Genomic DNA, 19,384 nt, shown 5'->3' on the forward strand with positions numbered 1-19,384 from the left:
ACTGACTGAGTATTAGCTACTTAGCTGCATTTAGAACAGAAATTAAGCACGAAAGGGTTAAATCTTTCAGCCTGAAAGGGTTAAATATTTAATAGCAAATTTAAGGTGCAATAATATGGTCGTGCTCCTGACTTTCCAGCGAGTTTAAAATCTCATTGGTGCAAAATAATTATGTAAGTACAAGTTGGTAAGTTTCGAGTACCTCTACTTCACATCGCGAGGTAGCTTGTGATTGGACGACGAGCCTCCAGGACTCCCCCGCTAATGACGCCACAGCATCTGACCTCGTTTCCAGCGCGAGCTGGTTGGTGGTCGAACACCGTCTAAGTTTGCTAAAGACATTAAATATGAAGCAAATTCTCAATGAGAGTATGACGTCAAAATGTCTGAATCTACAACGACCGGTTTAGGCTTTCCTCTAAGCGAAATCGTTTGAAATTACCACCGAGTTCTTCCGTCACAAACCTCTCACGAACGAATGAATAACGTGGTGCAACGCGGAGCGCATGCTGAACGCAACTGCTTAGGTTTGCAAAAAAAAAAAAGTGCTACCGCGATGCGGCAGTTGTCAGGGGGATGTCGGAGAGGAGGGGGTGTGATTGGCTGAAGTGGTACTGTTGCCTTGGCGACGGTAGGGGGGGTACGGAAGCGTTGCCGTGCGGCGTGATCTCCGCGCTGCGTGGATGGAGGAAGCAGCTGCTGATCTTTTGACACAGCGCGAGCGAAAGGCTACTGCATGAAAGCACGGGAGCTTTGTCGTCGGACGCGACAGTAGAATGCACGAATGTAAGTAAACGCTTTATTAATATACGATTTATAATTCTGTTTATTTTAGGGGAGATATTATATGTCAGAGCGTTTATAATCAGATGACAAGTAAAAAAAACGTATCTCGTGAAAAAAGCCAATAACAAGCCTTTGACCTCACTAAATTGTGTTTACGTTTTTCTTTTTTTAAACGATGTTTCGTTGTTGTTGTTGTTAATGTTTCATATTGAAATACAACACACGCCTGTTTTATTTCCATAATACATTTCTGAACATTTTAGACCATGTGATCTTGCTAGCTAACTTAGTTGAGTAAAATGCCGTCGAGCTGACGCGAGACATTAAACCAAACACATTCCAGTCGTATCCGTACACTTTTCCTGAATGAATACTGATAACACAAAATATATCCAAGGACTTTTTCGCTGTTTTATTTCGCTAGCTGTGCAGAAGCTTGCCGCGAAGCTTTGCTCTAAAGCCATGCATTAGCTTGACGCTAACTGAAGATCCTAGTTCAGCATTCTTGTGATTAATGTTATCTGTGGGAGATTCAGAACGCACGACATGTATGGAGTCATCAAATCTGTTTGAAATAACATTACAATTCAACGTCAACCGTCGCGAGAGTGCCTTTAAAGTCAAAACAACGTTCGAATAGAACGTTAATCGAACGCGCGAATAGTCGCCTATAACAACAGAGGAATGCTAAAGGTTACAGTTGAAGGTTACAAATATATATATACATACATATTCAGTTTGTGGCGAATAGTGAGAATCTAGGGCAACTATGTAACACGAGATGTCAGGGTGGGGGCTGTTATTTTCTCTTGTTTTGTTTTGCCTGTTACTTGTTGTGGTTGTACATAAAGCGTTCGTTGAGATCGAAAGCAAACGACTGGTAATTCGCTTGTGACTTGTTGATGAAATGGGATGTTCTGACGCGGACGTGCACTCATTATTTCCGGCGGTAGATAACGTTTGAGTGACATTGACACGTGGTCCGAGTGAACGCATAGCTGTGTTTAGGAAAGAGCTGGGGACGAGTACACAACTCTGAGCAGCGTGTCACATGAGCACATTATTTAGTTCTGCTGTCTACTTTGCACTTTAGACTGTAGACTCATTCAGGTCATATTGCGTAGGCAGTGAAAAGGGGGTCTGTGTTGTTAACAGTGTTGTCATGTAGTTGCTTCTATTTGCAGTGTGACCACATAAGTTGCATCCACAGTGGACAGAATTCAGATGCATAGCTCGCTACATCTGAAAGGGCACAATTGCCTGAAGAGACTTCATTAGTACCGAATCCTGCGCTAATGTAGTGAATGGCAATAGTGTCTGTGCAGTGCTGTGTTCTCTGGAGGGCTTTTGTAGGACACAGCAAATGATCCCTTTGCTTATTGCTTCTCTCCTGGCATTAAACGGGAAATTAATTAGTCTCATTATGACTCTCACAATGATAGATAAGATCTGGCTCTTGGCTGTTTGCAGTTACTGTCCCACAAAAGCTGAAGAAATCTGAAATGCAGTCAAAACATTTAAACTCACGCACTCTTTCAACCAGGTTTCGGGTGTTTTTTATAGGCTAATATATGTGTGTGTGTGTGTGTGTAGATACATTTAGGTCTGAATATTTATTTTGTTTTATTAAATGTTTATTTTATTATTTTATTTATAGAGCCATTTAAACTTGGATGAACCTTTATTTTATTGATTTTTATTTTATTTATAAAGACATCCAAACTTAGTTTAAACAGTTTATTGTCATTTTGAATAAAATACAATTTATATATTATTTTCTGTATTAAGACATCCAAACCTTGTTAAACCTTGCAACCAAAAAAATATTTTATTATTATTTTAAATAAAGATTAAGAAGGAACACATATTTATATATATTTTTGTATTGTTTTATTCATTTATGACTGCCATCAAGCTTTTACCCTATAGTTTACCAAAGTTTGATGAGTGCATGGCAATAAAAAGTGTTAAGCAGCAGTCAACAACGGTTTAATCAAAATTCATAAACTGGCTTCCAGCTCAAGAAAAAAGAGTAGATTCTTCATTTTTTACTGCAAGAAGGGTTTAAAAAAACACCATCCGTCTTGTTGTAAAACCACAAATTTACGTTTGGCAACCCTTCCTGGTTGAGTGGCATAACATGTAAATGAACATGCAGTTGCTTTCCTCCAAAGACAACCCAGCTTAATGCTCACTTTAGTTTTTTTTTAGTAAAACTCATCAGCTTTTTCCAAACTCAATTGAAAAGCAAATTAAACTTATGTCCAAGCTTTAATGTGGCCTGTAACGACAGTGCCTTTGTTCGTTTACCCCCCTTCCTTCCTTCCACTCATTATACCTCCAGCTGCACATATTTCTCATCTGCTGTTAGCCTCTTTTTGTTCCTTGATGCCCTCAACGTTAGACCAGGAGGCGCAACTCACATCCCCAGGAGGCTATAATGCTGTGGTTGCCATGGCTACATGGTGACACCGGGGCGTGGTAATCAAATATAGGCGACTGCTCTGGATTTCAGTTGCAAATGTGTGCTTTTTTTCCTTCATTTGCCTGGACCGTGTCAGACCTCACGCCCTCCCCAACCCCCAACTCAACCTTGTGTTCTTAGACTTGGTCTGTCACACTCCTCCTCATTTAGTAACCTTCGTCTCCTTTGTAAAAGATTTAAGTCCGCAGAGCAGCCGGTGGGCAGTTAGGGCCCCTCTGTGCATTGACAGTGATGCTAATGTCAGGCAGTGCCTTGATGAGGAGAGCTCACCCAGTACCATAGCCTGTGTCATTCTGATCACAATAGCCTCCATTGTGTTGATCACTCCTGTGTGAATAAACAGGGTGTGTTTAATTGAGACTGTAGGGTGTGACAGTGGCATGGGACGAAGTCCAGACAGCACACTGTGGAGCTTGTGTGGCGGCTTGTATGTATGAATGCCTGTATGCCACTACCATGTAAAGAACTAAGAAACAGAAGCCCTGCTGATATCTTATTCATGTTTAGGTGCTTGTTTTTTAAAGGCCTATGTGAACATAACTTACCTAAAGTTGCAGCTATTTACAGAGTTTTTTTTTGTTTGGTTTTTTAAACTCTTAGGGTCTGTTTGTTTGTTTTCACTTTCATTACAAAAGTGATATCCAAAAGTTGAACATGTAATGAGATGATTCAGATTTTTTTGGTTAAGAATTCAGTTGCCTCTGTATCTGCGTTGCAAGTGAATGATGCAACAAATCAGAATACTCCTCTTTCAATGAAGTCCATTCACACTACAAAAAGAGTCAGTTCAGCAATATGCGTCTACACTGAGAGCATTTGGAGCAATGCAAAATCACGAATACTAAATATGTGCGAATACTAAATAAATATTCTTTCGTGAGCATAAGATGAGCAAAAATATTAAAAGTTCCATGCTGTTCCCTTTGCTTGTAGTGCAGAATGGGTGTAAAACATTTAATTGGTGTAGTGTTCAGTGACAGATTAATTCAGAAAATTCAAGCCTAATTTCTTGTAATATTCATAAATATATGCAAATATTGTCATTGATTGGTGCATAGTGACCGAGTTAAAACTGTGTTCCATTTAACAACCAAATTTTGTCATAAAAAGCACCAAAATGTTGAGCCTCAATGAAAAACCAAGGCAATTTAATGCCAAATGGATTTGTTTCTAAACTGCTGCATCCTATTAAAGATGAATCACAAATTATTGTAAATGTTTTTGGAATGTTAAGTATACAATTTTTACAAGTTGTCGAGAAGTTAACAAATGGGAAGCATTTTTGAAATTTAGGAGTGCAAATGTACATTGCATGTTTAAATGGACTTTGGCTACATTGATCAGAAAATTGAAAACATTTTTTCTGAGTTGAGTTTTGAAATGTTTAATATTTAAAATGGAAGGTGATATGAAACAACAAACTCAGGCATTGTACATGTGGTGTCTTTACTGCTTTGGATTATGGCTTTCAAGCTTCCAGGACCCTTGCAGCATATGAATGTGTTTAAGAAGCTTGAGCTTAGAAACGTGATTCAGAATTGTGGAGGAAACTAGCCATGAAAGAAGTAACAACAACAGGTTCTTTGTACTGTATGATCTGTTTTAAAGTTTCTTAAAGCTTATTGTGACTGGAAATAAATCCATTAGTTTGTCAGATGTTTCTGAAAAGTAAAAAAGCAGTTAATCTCCAGCAATTTTCTTATAAGGTTAGGTGATCTTACTGCTGGGCTTAGATTTCACAAAGCAACGGAGATGCACTGGGAGTCCTTGAGTCAGGACTGATACATGACAGACCAATACCAAATGCTTCAGGAATCAGGAAGGAAAAATCTCTGCTTGGTTTTCAGCAGAGAGCTCCAATTCAAATGGCTGTTTAAGCATGCTTAAACACGTAGAAGACCCCTTGATCTCCATCTCCAACTGTTTTATTACAGATGCACATGCTCTTCCCGTTGCTCTGTTCTGCAAACATCAGCAGTTCAATACGGAATAAATCCTCCTTCAGATTTTGATGGCAATTCGTTTATGAATGGTGGGGATGAAAGAGAAAAAACGGGTCGTTGTTTATAAAACCCTTTTAGATTTATGAAATTTCTTTATCAAATTATGTTTTACACATTAATTTTCTGGATTCCATTTTAATGGTTTCACTAAATAATAATAATCAAAGCATCTCTAATTAATTTATTTTATAAAAAAAAAAAGTATTTTTCCTGTTATTTTTCATATAAATTAAGTTGTCTATATTTTAGTAGATAGTAGATTGTGTTTAACAGGCAAAAGAGTGACAATCAGGTCCACACACAGAAGTTTAGAAATTCTACATTGATAAAAAAAAAAACTCCACTGGTATCGGATTGGAATCAGCCGATAGTCAGAATTTTCTGGATCAGATCTGAAAGAAATGGTATCGTTGCATCCCTACATATGACCCCTTTAAGTGTATTGACCTACTTTTGATGTATCCATTTAAATTTGGCATGTTCCATGATATTCTGCATTAAACAGTAAATTCAATTTTTATGACAGGATTTCGCGATTCGGTTGGGTTTTCTGTATCGCGAATATCATAGGGCCCTAGGTGCAAAGGTGCCCGTACTTTTTCCTATGAAGGGCTAAAAATCAAAACATGTTTGAGGGCTGTGGGCTTAAAGTAAATGTTGCATTATATCCAAATATATCATATTTAAAAATAGTAATTTCAATGGATCCGATCCACTTATGGGCTGCGGGCCCACTTTGGGCTTCTCTGGTTTAATGGATAATAGGATAATAGCTCATAGCACAAATCTTTTTGGCATGAAATAGAAAAATAAGGATGATTTTTAAATCTTTTTCATCATATTGTGACCAATTAATTTATGCTTACGTTTAATTTTTTATTTTTTACCTCGTCAATTACCTCATTTTAATCTGAAACTGCAGACTTCTCTCTGGTGATGAATGCCGGGCTGCTCCATCACAGCGTGGAAGGATCTGCCTTTACTTTGATTTCATTGCAACTTTAACGTCAAGTCTACATAAAATATTCTGGATATTTGTCAGTGACATTAAATAAATGCCAAAAGTTTCCCAGAGGGCCTGGTAATTAAAAGGCTAATTAGTTGTATTTCAAAGCTACACCTCCCATTGACAAAAGTTTACTCGTAGTCTGTTTGGGTGTATTTCTGTTCAAAGTAGTTTAGACTGGGAGAGTGTCAGCATTGTCTGTCTGTGTGAATGGAGGGTGAGGTGATGGGCTGATGAGCCTGTTGGAGGAGAGTTAGATTTGTCTTGCTAATGAGAGCTGCCATGAGTGCATGGATCAGGTCTCTGCCTGGAGCAGGATGGGAAGCAGACAGCACTAAATGTCCTATGAAGGACATACTGCTGTCGTACCTGCCCTTGAGTGCCCATGGAGAAAGACATCCAAAGAGGATGCTATTGGAAAACAAAACAGCATGTGGATGCACTACAGGAGCATAATAATGTGCACAAGGTTGACAGATGGTTTGATTTCAGGGCTGCATGAAATTGGAGAAAAACTTGGATTGCAATTTTGTTTGTTTGTTAGTATGTATAGTGCAATATGAAAAAAGGTAATTTTCAACAGATCATTTAAATAGTTATATTTGGAAAGAATTCAAAATTCTGTAACGACTGGGCTGATTTTGTAGGAGAGTGCACTTAAAAAGATAAAGTATTATTTTAAAGTACAACTGTAAAATTACAATACTAATATTTTACCTTCATTTTCAGTCCTTAAAGTAAAACAATTGAACTTTTATGTTTGTGGATGACCAGCCGTTTCCAGAGTGAAGCGTGGTACTGTGTTTTTGTGCACACTGAAACACCATATCTTTGAAATCACGGTGAATATTTATTTCTGCATTATATAAAATGTGCAATTAAGCGCATTATGAAAATATAAAATTTGGGTATTGTGCACTTTTTTCATTCAAAAGTACTGCTTTATGAACAAAAGTGCAATAACATTTGGTTTGAAAAAACTTTAAACTAATGTGCTTTTTCTACAGCAATATTCCTGTATTATAATGTATTTATGGTGCTTTAAAATGATTATGCTCTATTTTGGTTGAGACACGTGATTAAACCAATCCCAAGCCAGTACTGATCAACATCCCAACCCCTCCTGTGAATAATGAATAATGATTATAATAATAATAAAAAATACAATCATTTTGAAAAACCTTCTGAGATTTAAGGTGATGTTAGATTTATTTAAACATTTGTTTCTTATTTGGTTCCACAGTGTTTGCTGATTTCAGTGTATTTAATCTGTCAAAATTTTATTTTATTTTACATCAAGGTGTATGCCGTGCCTCCAGGCTTTCTCTGTTTTACTAAGAAATGTTTCTACTTTTATTTGTTTACTGATTTTCAGTTTTGTACACCTATTTAAGTTATTTAATTATGGTTCCTACAGTTCCTAATGTTATGCAAGTTATTTGCTATTTTGTATTTATTTGTTTTCATAATAATAATTCTGTGTTCTCTTTTGTATTTTGTATTTTGATTTGAATTCAAGCAATTGATCCTGAATTGCTGCTAATATAAAAGTAAAAAAGTTAAATTTGGATTGCGCTTTTAACAAGCTACTTATAACCAAAGGAAAGCAAGGAAAAGAGGGAAAACTCAAATGACCCCCCCCCCCCCCACCATCAACATGTTGTCCCACGTCGATTAACCGGTGGGAAAATTTCCTCACTATCACAACCCTAATGATAATGATTAAAAAAGAAAAAAAAAAAGAAAAGATAGTGACATCCCTAATTCCAGCTACATTAATCAAGAAAGCTTTCTGGAAAAAAAAAAACCATTAATAACATGTTGTACTGAGAAATGGTCATTTACACTCCCTCTTATGCTTCAAAAAACATTTAATAAATAAATAAAACATTATTAAATTATGACACAATTGTCATTATGGAGTGAACTATCCCTTTACCTTTGTCGAAAAGCTATTTTTTTGTTGACACCTTTTATTACAGTTCTCATGTGAAGAGGAAGACGTTTATTTGTGTCTGTTGTGTTCTGAACGGAATGAAAGAGGAAGTGGAACCCCCTCCCTGTGCCCTCCACTCTATTCTCCAGACTGGGAGAGAGAATGATTCAGAGCAGCACTTTATGTGATTATTTATTTATTGATGGGCTGTATGGTTTCCATGGCAGTGGGTATAATAGTGGGCAGAGAAACATTCACTTTCCTAGACACTCAGTCCTCTTTTACTTGAGCTGATGATTTATTTATAAATATTCTGTGTGCTTTTCATGGCTGTCCATTAAAGCCAGTTGCTTAGTCTGTGGCTGGTAGATTTCTAATTGATCTTTGTGAGTTTCTTCAAGCTGTATGGAGCCACCATCACTTATCCTCTCCGTCCTTGTCCGTCTTATTACATGGAGCTGATAACAGACTTGCACATCTTCAATTGATGTCTAAGAATCCTGGAGTGCACACTTTAGTTGTTCTGGTGTGGTATCATCTTGAAGATGAGGCTCATGGTATTCTTAGACACTTCAGTAGACACCTAAGAGGCCCTTAACTCTGTCCTAAAGGGCCTCTTAATTCCCTCAAGAGAAATGGTGCAGGCAAAGAGATTGCAGTGTTGTAGCAGTAAAAGAAATGGAAAACAATTTAGCCATCTAGTATGATGAATATAACAAATTTGACCCAAAATGTATGATTTCCTTGGTTCAGTGGTCATACTCTGGCACGCAATTCCCTTTAAATGTGGATCATAGTTCATCAATGCAACACAGAGGTGATTCTTCATTCGTGTCTCTTTGTGTTTGAACAGACACAAATACACAATATGTCAAAATGCCAGTCTCACCAGTCATTCTCGTAAACGCATACGAGATATAGTTATGTCAACAAAAACACTCGGGAAAGAAATTGGATGTATATCATTGTAGTAGATCCGTGAATCAGCTCTTAAAGGCACAGTGGCATATAAAGACCAGCTGCTGTCTTTCATTAATGTGTCAACAAAACACAGCTTTAACTAAGATTATTCTATATTTAATTTATACAGTGAACACTATGCAACACTAATGTTATTTTACACTTTATCACTGTTAGACCTTATTTTATTTGTAATTTTGTTATAATGTATTTATCTATGTGTGTAATTTGTGTGTTTTTTTTTTACTTGTCATGTTTAAAGTTTTTTAGTTTTTAATGTGGTATTGAAGAAATACTTAAAGTGTGCTATGTAATAGTAATACATGGAAGGCAAACTTACATTGAAATAAAATTATAAAATTAGAGATGAACCGAATGTAAAAAAAATATATATATATATATATATATATATATATATATATTTTGTTGTTTGAGAGAATAAGTGAAAAAAACCTTATAAATCGTACCAAACAATGATGTGATGCCATTAAATAGAGAAGCGCACTAATGCAGAAATCATGTTGTCAGTGAGTTTTAAATTCCATTTTATTTCACTTTACAAATTCACTTCCACAAATTCGCCAGAAAAATTGGCAGGAATAGTAATAGAGCACCGATGCATAGCTGCTGTCAGTCGCTCACCAGCAGGTGGCGCAAGTGGCTGCCGATGAAAACAAAAACAACCAGTAGTGGTGGTTAGTAGAAGTTATGATAATCAGGGCCAGTATCAAGTGCAGAAAAGCTGATGGTGTTTACATGTGTGCTTACTTTGAATGCTTGTGTGAGCTGGAGTTTCCCTCATACATCACATCCCAGGATTCCCCAACGACGCATAATGTGTCTTAATTAACAAATACAGTGATGGAAAAAGACCAAACTCAATATACACCTTACTGATGATGAAAACTATATCTTTATTTTAGTTTTGTGATTTGTTGAACCAAAAATATTTGTTGGCAGCCCAAAATATTTGTCTGAAGCGGCAAAAAAAAAAAAAAAAAAAAAAAAAATATATATATATATATATATATATATATATATATATATATAGTTGTCAATCATCAAGCAGACACCAAATCAGTTAAATTCAAGATTTACAGTTTTTACTATTATTCAAGCTTTTTGAACCAATTAGCATTTTTTATTGACTTAGTTTTTTGCACCAAAAATGTTAGTGTACTTTGTTGCCATTCATTTGCACCTATAATTTATTTAACATTTAATTGAAATATAGTATCCATATGTTGCTGAAATTTTAAGAGGCTTTTCTGAAGTACTTTACTACGACTGGTTTAATTTATCGCATGAGAACATGATATTCTGAACCGCATTAAAAGAAAGTTTACCCAAATTGAAATTTTTGAAACGTTATTTTCAGTTTCAGCCAAATGAAAACCTTCATTTCAATTTCTGCATTTCTATAAATAAATACACCCACCTTTTATTTGTGATTGAGAGTTGTAGTAACCAGTGCCCACTTTCTGTTTCTCTTCAATACCCTTCCCTTTTACAGACCCTCCTGGTTTGATGGGTCCGATAATCGGGATGTCTCCAGATAAGAAAGCAGAATCTCCCGGAGCGCAGGGTGTGTGTGGAGCTGGGACGCTACCTGAAGCAGAGAGTGCTTCCAGTCCCATGGCTACCAGTCTGGACCAGATTGGTCGGGCTGGAGCATTGAGTGTGGTGGCGGGTGAGTCTGAAGATGATGAATTAACCAACCTGAACTGGCTTCATGAGAACCTGCTGCAGAACTTCACGCTCGGAGGTGAAGCGCAACCCATCAACAGCCCGCTGTTTGACATCGAGGGAGGCGGTGGGTCGCCACACAGCAACACCACCTCGTCCACCTCCTCTATCTCTGCAGGAAGCGAGAGAGATCCTTACAAGTCAAAGCCTCCTTTCTCTTTCTCCTTACTGATATACATGGCTATCGAACAGTCACCCAGCAAATCTCTTCCAGTGAAGGACATCTATGGCTGGATCCTCAAACATTTTCCATATTTCTCCAGCGCCCCTACTGGCTGGAAGAACTCAGTGCGCCACAACCTGTCTCTCAACAAGTGCTTCCGCAAAGTAGAGCGAAGCATAGGAAAGGTAGGAATGCAAGAAAAATGGACATCCTCATGTGGTTTTTGTAAAGGGATAATGTACATTCTACGATTGCAGAGAAGTGCAAAACAAATCAAATAAGTCAGAAAACACAACGATATTTAAATTTAGTCATTTAGCAGACGCTTTTATCCAAAGAGACTTACAAGGGACTGGTAAGTGCAAGGGATTTTTAAATAATATAATAAGTGATAAGAAAACAGATAGAATATAAAATGTTCCATATTCCACTATGTTCTTGCCTCAACTCAGAAGAGTTGATGCGTACCTCTTCCAATCACTGTAGCTCGTGTCACCACTATGCTAGCATTTAGCTTAGCACCATTCATTCCTTAGCATCTAAACAGGGATGAATTTAGAAGCTACTAAACACTTCCATGTTTTCCCTATTTATTGACCGTTACACGAGTAGTTACACAAAATTGTATTTTGGTGACACAAAATAAATAGTGGCAAAATTAACTCCCCCTCCCTCTAACTTCAGTCAGTACAACCAATGTGATTGGGCTGGACGATTAATCGAAAAATAATCAAAACCGAAATTCATAACCTCTAACTGACGTAATTTTCCCATTTCGGTTTTTTAATCCTGTTAAGACTTCCCCCTTAAAAGTATCACTAGCGTGTGTGTAGCCACATGACTCTGCTCTCCAGTCAGTGGCATAAAAGCAAAGCGGTGTGAGCGGTGAGCCTTGCGTCTGCACTAAACTTTGTCAGTTGTATTTGTTTTATGGTTTGGACATTCAAGCGATTAGATGAATGGATGTGTATTCTTATATCGACCTGCCATGTTCGCGCAGCTGCATTGTGGCACGAACACTCATATAAACAGGAGCTGTGAAGATCGCGCGCACAGAGGAACACAGAAACTAGTTGTCTGCGCTGTCCTGTGATTTATCCCTAAAGAAGCTTAGAATCTCAAAACTTATTATAGCATGTTTGCGTGCAGCGCACATGAAGCACAAGCTATGGCATTTTTTTTTTAATCACAGGCAAAATTCCTCTTGCAGTGTTTTGTAGGCTGCTGATTTTTGCTCATGTTATTCAGCTGCAACAGAATGTTTTGTCTAAATGTTTGACTTAATTTTTTTTATATTGGATTTTTTATCTTATCGGAATCGAAACTAGGAATCGATAAGAATCAATAAAATTCAAACGATACCCAACCCTAGTAAGAAATGTTATGAACATAGATACAATAACTGCTGATAGTCAATCATATTTACAATACAAACCTTGTCAGTGAACTATTAGGGCAAAAAAAACAAAAAAACAACAACAAAATAATCGTTCAATAATCGTAATCGAGGCAAAATGTTCAATTAATCAAGGTTTTGATTTTAGGCCATAATCGTCCAGCCCTACAATGTGAGGAGTTTTCAGGATTGATGACATTACTGCGCCGAGGTCGAAGTGCTGCAAAATACTCTTCCGTCATACATTATAGTCATAATTTCCATCCGCTAGCATAGTTGTGCTGCACTCTACAGTGATTGAGTGCATGCACTGAGACAGGAAAGGTACGCATCAACTCGTCTAAGTTGAGGGAAGAACATACTGGAATGTGGAAAAACTGGCGTTTTCACTTTAAGGAAACAATTAGCAAATGAAGAGAGTGCAAGTCTAAAAGGGAGAAATGTTTAAGAATAGAATTAGGATAGAGAGTGCTACAGTTAGAGAGTCAAATAAAGATGGATGAGATGTATTTTTAGCCGATTCTTGAAGATGGCTAAGGACTTCTTTGGGATGGCACAATCAAGTGACATTCACTTGCAGAGCGCAAGCTTCTAGAGGGCATATAAGACTGAAGTAATGAATTTAGGTAAATGGGTGCAGAGCCAGTGGTGGTTTTGTGGGCAAACATCAATGCCTTGAATTTTATTTGAGCAGCTATTGGTAGCCAGTGCAAATTGATAAACAGTGGTGTGACATGCATTCATTTTGGTTAATTAAAAATGAATCTTTCTGCCGCGTTCTGGATTAATTGTAAAGGTTTGATAGAACTGGCTGGAAGACCTGCCAAGAGGGCATTGCAATAGTCCAGCCTGGACAGAACAAGAGCTTGAACAAAGAGTTGTGCAGCATGTTCCGAAAGAAAGGGCTTGATCTTCTTGATGTGGAATAAAGCAAATCTGCAGGATCAGACAGTTTTAGCAATGTGTTCTGAGAAAGTCAGCTGATCATCAATCATACCTCCAAGGTTTCTGACTAATTTTGAAGTGTGGTTCCTGAGATGCCCTTTGCCAGTAGGCATGATCGGAAGATCGGGTGGTTAACCGTGTCAAAAGCAGCAGACAGATCAAGCAGGATAATTACTGAAGATTTGCATTCCACTCTTGCTAGTCTTAGGGCTTCAACAACTGAGAGCAAGGCAGTCTCAGTTGAATGTCCACTTCTGAAGCCAGATCGGTTGCTGTCAAGGAAGTTGTTCTGTGTGAGAAATGCAGAGACTTGGTTGAACATAGCTCATTCAAGTGTTTTTGCAATGAAAGTTTGAAAGAAGGGAAACTGCAGTTCTCTAAAAGACATGGGCTGAGGGGGGTTTCTTAAGTAGTGGGGTCATACGAGCCTGTCTAAATGTTGAGGGAAAAACACCACAAATGTATGATCATATTTTGTATTGTACTTAAGTAATGCTCCAATGCCTAAATTCAGTCATATCATTTAAAATTATTTTTCATATAATAGCCAAAGTAGTATAAGACTTAAATTTTAGAAATATACTGGTTGTCGGCTGTAATCGATAAATGGCATAACATAATGTTTGGCTTTATATATATATAGACTTGAAATGTTAATGTGGGTTGAAATAGTTTTTATTTTGTGTGACTGCATAGTCCTACAAGATACGTGAAACTAGCACAGTGAGAACGGTTGCCAGGGACGACGCTCAAATGCAGTTTAGTTGCCATTAAAGAAAAAAACATTTGACCTCAGAGTGCTGCGACTGACCAATCAGAATAAAGTATTCCAGAGAGCCTTGTAATAAATTAGAATAGCATCTTTTCCTGAAGAACGGTTCACACAACATCACTGCGGAGCACTCGCTCAGACGTTTAACTAACTGGGTCAGTGTAGAAAGTAGTGCACGGCTGACTGCAGTGTGCTAACAGGGTTGTCAAGAGGGATATTGGTTTAGGGCGTTTTGAAAACCGCTGCGTTCAAAGCAGGGCACGCAGCCAGTTAAATGAAGCGAGGCAGATGTTTTCATTTCTTCTGCGTGAACCGTAGATGGTGAAATGATTTATGGAATGGTGAGGATGGTATGTTTCATTAACGTGTAACATTGCGTGTCAATCTGTGGGTTTCATATGTCTCAGCCTGGTGTCTGTTGCCATGGCAATGTTTCCTCTTTCCTGTTTATGAACACGGCTAGTGAAGTGAGTCAAGGTCATATTCCCCCTGCAGGACCACACCTCAGACAAAGGGTGATGAGTCCTTTTATTCACGCACACATATCCCAATGCAAACACAATAGGGGCCACCTTTCCACATGGTTCCCATGTGGTCATTATAGTTTCACCATGGCTTAAAATGATTTTACAGATAATGAATGATGTGCTTATGAATGTACAGTGCACCTACAGAGAGACAGATGGTCCTGTTGTCATTTAACCTGAGCTTTCTCCTCACACAAGCATGCTGATATCATTCTTGCTTCTTTCTGTTCTGACACCGCCCCTCTCTGTTTCTTCTAGACCAATGGGAAAGGCTCTCTGTGGTGTGTTCACCCCGAGTTCCGGCCCATGCTGATGCAAGCCCTGAAGAAACAGCACTTCCCGAATGCACATGCCTTCTGCACTCCTCCTGCCTCCCCTCCTAGGTATCAACACTGGCCTGATTATATGACAAATGCATATTTTTCAGACATTTATCAAGGCTTCAGTCAGTAGAAAGAATGCTTGTGTGTTGTTTACTAGGATTTCAGAGAAATACCTGTCATAGGAAGACACTTCCAGTGCAGACAGCTTTGTTAAATATAGTGGGAGTGATTTAGTTATGTGTCATGATGCTCCACTAATGTCTGGTGCAGGCCATCATGTCTAACGTAGGTTGTTTAGCAAAAATGTTGCAGCTTTGGTGCATTACTATAAAATTTATATTCAGCTGTCGGCACAGGTGTGTGAATGTTGCTTGTTCTAAATTTTAATTTTTTTTGTTTGGTTATATTTATAATGTAGTGGTGTGAATCTTTAAGTTCACAGCAAATAAATTCAGTGCACTGATTTTGATTTCAAGCCTTTTTTTCTGATTCAGAACAATTTGTTACACAATTTAATTCAATTTAATTAATGCATTTAAAATAACAACTAAAATGAAATTATTTATATAAATTTTTTTTTTTTTTTTACTAAAACTATGTTAATGTTTTATGTAATTTTCTTTGTTGCTATTAATTTGTTCATATAAAAAAATATGGGTATGTTTTTGTGACATATCAGGACACAACTTTGTATAATGAAATGGGTATGACACAGGTATTACAAGAAGTGGGTGACTTGTGAGGACATAACCCATGTCCCCATTTTTCAAAACGCTTATAAACCATACAGAATGAGTTTTTTTTTTTTTTTTTAGAAAGTAAAAATGCACAAAGTTTCCTGTGAGGGTTAGGGTTAGGTTTAGGGTTGGTGTAGGGCCATAGAATATATAGTTTGTAGGGCTGTGCAAAAAATCGAATGTGATTTTCAAGCGCATCTCATCAGTAAAGACGCTCTTGGACATAAAAACAACAGCAGACTTGTTGACTTGCAGACTCCCAAATGCGATTGGCTTTTGAGAAGCAATTGGGCAGGATTTGTTGTGAAAACCTGGCAACCCTGATCTGAAGATATACTTCTAATTACAGGAGCGTCTTTACTGATGTGATGCGCATGAAATTCGCATTCGATTTTTTCCACATCCCTAACAGATTGTACAGTATAAAAACCATTATGCCTATGGGATGTCCCCACTTTTTACTTAAACAAACGTGTGTGTGTGTGTGTGTGTGTGTGTGTGCGCACTGTATAATAGTACTTTAGTCAAAACCGTAGTTGTCTGTGTTGTACATTATGATAGAGATTTCACCTGTGGTTGCCTCTGAAGCTTGTGATATAACAGATTGTGGTGTAAGACTTCAGTCTAGAAAATATCTAACACTTTCTCTCTGTTCTGTAGTGCCTCGTCTCCTCCTCATCACCTTTTCACATCAGAGCAGTGCTGTGCCCTAAAAGGTTAGTAGAATTCATTAGGTCTCTTCAGAAAATCCATAACTCGGTCATATCTTTTAGACACCATTATCAGATGCATCATCACACGTTGAAGCCTATCACTCATCTCAGCTCTTTTTGTTCCACTCACCCCGTACTTGGTGCTTCTACGCCATGCACATAGATGCCATCTCTTTCCTGTATTTGGTAACCTTAGCAACCAAGGCACTTGTACTTCGAAATTAGAGAGCGACTGTTTTTCGCTCTTGGGTGGAAGTGACTCATTCACTTAAACACACACACAGACATCACATAGTCAATACTTGTGTGCATCAAACATTTCTTTCTCTTCACAGAATGTGATTTTGATGCTGCCACTGCCATGATGCTGTTAAAGTCTGCCTCTGAGCAGAACATTGACTCGTGTAAGAAAACACCATCACATACACCAACACCTCATTTCTGCCCTTTTATTTTGTTTGTTTCTTCTTTTATTCATGTTATACATCAGGTTTATTTTAGTCAAGTCATGCATCCAGGTATTTGTTCACATAATCACAGCAATCATGCACATGTGTAATTGGCTGAAATCAGGGATCATCCAATCCAAAATGTGTATTAAGTCATAAAATGTTTGTATTTCAAATGAAGGATGTTCTTTCAAAGGATTAGTTCTCCCAAAAATGAAAATTCTGTCGTTAATTACTCACCCTCATTTTGTTCCAAACCCAGAAGACCCTCGTTCATCTTCGGAACACAAATGAAGATGTTTTAGATGAATCCCGAGAGCTCTCTGACCCTCCATAGACAGCAACGCAACTGTAATGTTCCCAGGTCCAGAAATGTGGCAAGGACATCTTTAAAACAGCGCATGTGACATCAGTGGTTCAGTCGTACTTTTAAGAAGCTACGCAAATACTGTTTGTGTGCAAAGAAAACCATCAAAACATTGTTTATTCAACAGTTCTTGTCCCAGATTTACCATCTTCCGTCCATTTTGGAGATTACCTCAGAACTTAATCAGTGTTGTTTACATTGGGGATAAAGCGTGTGCATGCTGAACATAACGCTGACTGTGCTGATTACATTCTGGGGTAAGACGGTAACTCAGGGACAAGGCTTCTGGACCTGGGAACATTGCGCTTGCATTGCTGTCTATAGAGGGTCAGAGAGCTTTGAGATTCCATCAAAAATATCTTAAACTTTGTTCTGAAGATGTACAAAGGTCTTCCGGGTTTGGAACGACATGAGGGTGAGTAATGAATGACATCATTTTCATTTTTGGGTGAACTTTCCCTTTAAGACTTTCTGTTCTACTGTTGTTTTTGTTGTTTTCGTAGTTTTTAGCATTTTTAGTAATAAATCAAATATGTTTAAATTCAAATCTGGGTATTAGAGTTGATTTAATGCAGAAAAGGAGTGGAGTAATGGCAATAGGTAACACCTATTAGTTGCTTATTAGCATACATATTAATGATTATTAGCCATGTATTAGTGCTAATTAAGAACATATTAATGCCTTATTCTACTTGACCTTATTCTACATCTCTAATATTACCCAATACCTAAACATAACTACCTTACTAACTATTAATAAGAAGCAAATCAAGATATTATTGAGAAATTTCATAGTTAATAGTTAACAAGTGTTAACTATTCTAAAGTGTTACCAAATCAGCTTTTCCATCAAAGGGATGAATTACATTTTTAAATATATTAAAATAGGAAAACAGTCATTTTAAATCGTACAAATATTTCACAGTATTCAAATAACTGCAGCCTTGATGAGCATAGGAGACATCGAAAACATTATGTACAGTTTTGGTCATGCATCAATTATCCATCTGCTTATGATTTCTCAGACCCAGATGATCAAGAAGGACCCATAGATCTCTCCCGAAGGGACTTGGTGGTTGTGAGTCGGGATCCAAAGCAGGATCACAACTACAGCAGCACCCCTGTCCCGCCCTGCCCTCGCCAGATGCCTCCTTCACAACCGGTCAGCTTCAGTCTGGCTCTACACCACGATCAGGAGAGAGGAGGCGGGGCTCGATGGCCACGCAGCCCGCTACAGGCTCCACTTTTAGGAAAGAGGAGCAGAAGAGATCCTCGTCCAGATGTGGATGAGGAGCTCAAGGAGGCAGCCGGCTCGCTCTTACACCTGGCTGGTATTCGCACCAGTTTAGTCGCCTCAAGACGCAAGAGCAGGAAACTCAGTAGGAAATGAACCCGATTCTGTGACTCCATCCTGTGGCCTGCCCAACCTCTCTCTTCTGGTTTGGTGTATCTTCCTTCTTGTTTGTAATTGTTGGGGTGTTTTCTTTCCTTTCGTCTTTTTAACTGGGATGACGTCCCGGTCCACTCATCAAACATGGCAATACAAACACAGGAGAGAAAAGCCATACTGACATATTTTATGTACAGAAAAAGAATCCAATTTGAATGAACAGCCCACATCATTTGAGTTTAACGGTATGAGAGTTTGAAGATGTTAACCGTAAAAAAACTAAAAAAAAAAAACTTTAAGATTTGCATGCTTCCACTTCTAAATCAACACAAACTTATTTATATGGAAATGAATGCATGGATTTTACAAGCTCCCAAGATCTCGCACTTCTTAACCATAGAGAGAAAAAGCTTAAAAAAAAAAAAGAGAGAGAGAGAAATCTGAAAGTGCCATTGATTTTGGGTCATAATATAAACATTGATACAAAAGAAGAAATGCAATAATTAGTTGACCTAAATATCTTAGTTATTTTATTTTTGTACTGCTGGTTTATATCTCTTGTGGTGGTGACGGCATGCCCCTGGGAGCCTTCTGCTGCCGCTGTTATGATGTCAAAACCATGTGACTCCTCCAGTGCATCCTGATTGGATCAGTTTTGCATCCCCACCCTGATCATTATG

General features: G+C 37.9%; 1 protein-coding gene across 1 annotated transcript; it reads left to right on the forward strand.

Annotated features, from left to right (window-relative positions):
* The first annotated feature begins 318 nt into the window (after nt 1–318).
* LOC113111828 (forkhead box protein N2-like) lies at nt 319–19,129 on the forward strand. Its single transcript, XM_026276932.1, has 6 exons — nt 319–786; nt 10,690–11,270; nt 14,984–15,108; nt 16,446–16,501; nt 16,834–16,902; nt 18,340–19,129. Exons 1-6 carry the CDS (start codon nt 777–779, stop codon nt 18,702–18,704), a joined length of 1,206 nt encoding a protein of 401 aa, XP_026132717.1. The 5' UTR covers nt 319–776; the 3' UTR covers nt 18,705–19,129.
* The last annotated feature ends 255 nt before the right edge of the window (nt 19,130–19,384 follow it).

The sequence above is a fragment of the Carassius auratus genome, chromosome 12 (genome assembly GCF_003368295.1).
Source record: "Carassius auratus strain Wakin chromosome 12, ASM336829v1, whole genome shotgun sequence".
NCBI lineage: Eukaryota > Metazoa > Chordata > Actinopteri > Cypriniformes > Cyprinidae > Carassius > Carassius auratus.

What these genes read in the sequence shown, in the direction of transcription:
- LOC113111828 (XM_026276932.1), top strand. An exon ending in TAGAGCGAAGCATAGGAAAG is followed by an intron (nt 11,271 to 14,983) that starts GTAGGAATGCAA and finishes TGTTTCTTCTAG; the next exon opens with ACCAATGGGAAAGGCTCTCT. An exon ending in CCTCCTGCCTCCCCTCCTAG is followed by an intron (nt 15,109 to 16,445) that starts GTATCAACACTG and finishes TCTGTTCTGTAG; the next exon opens with TGCCTCGTCTCCTCCTCATC.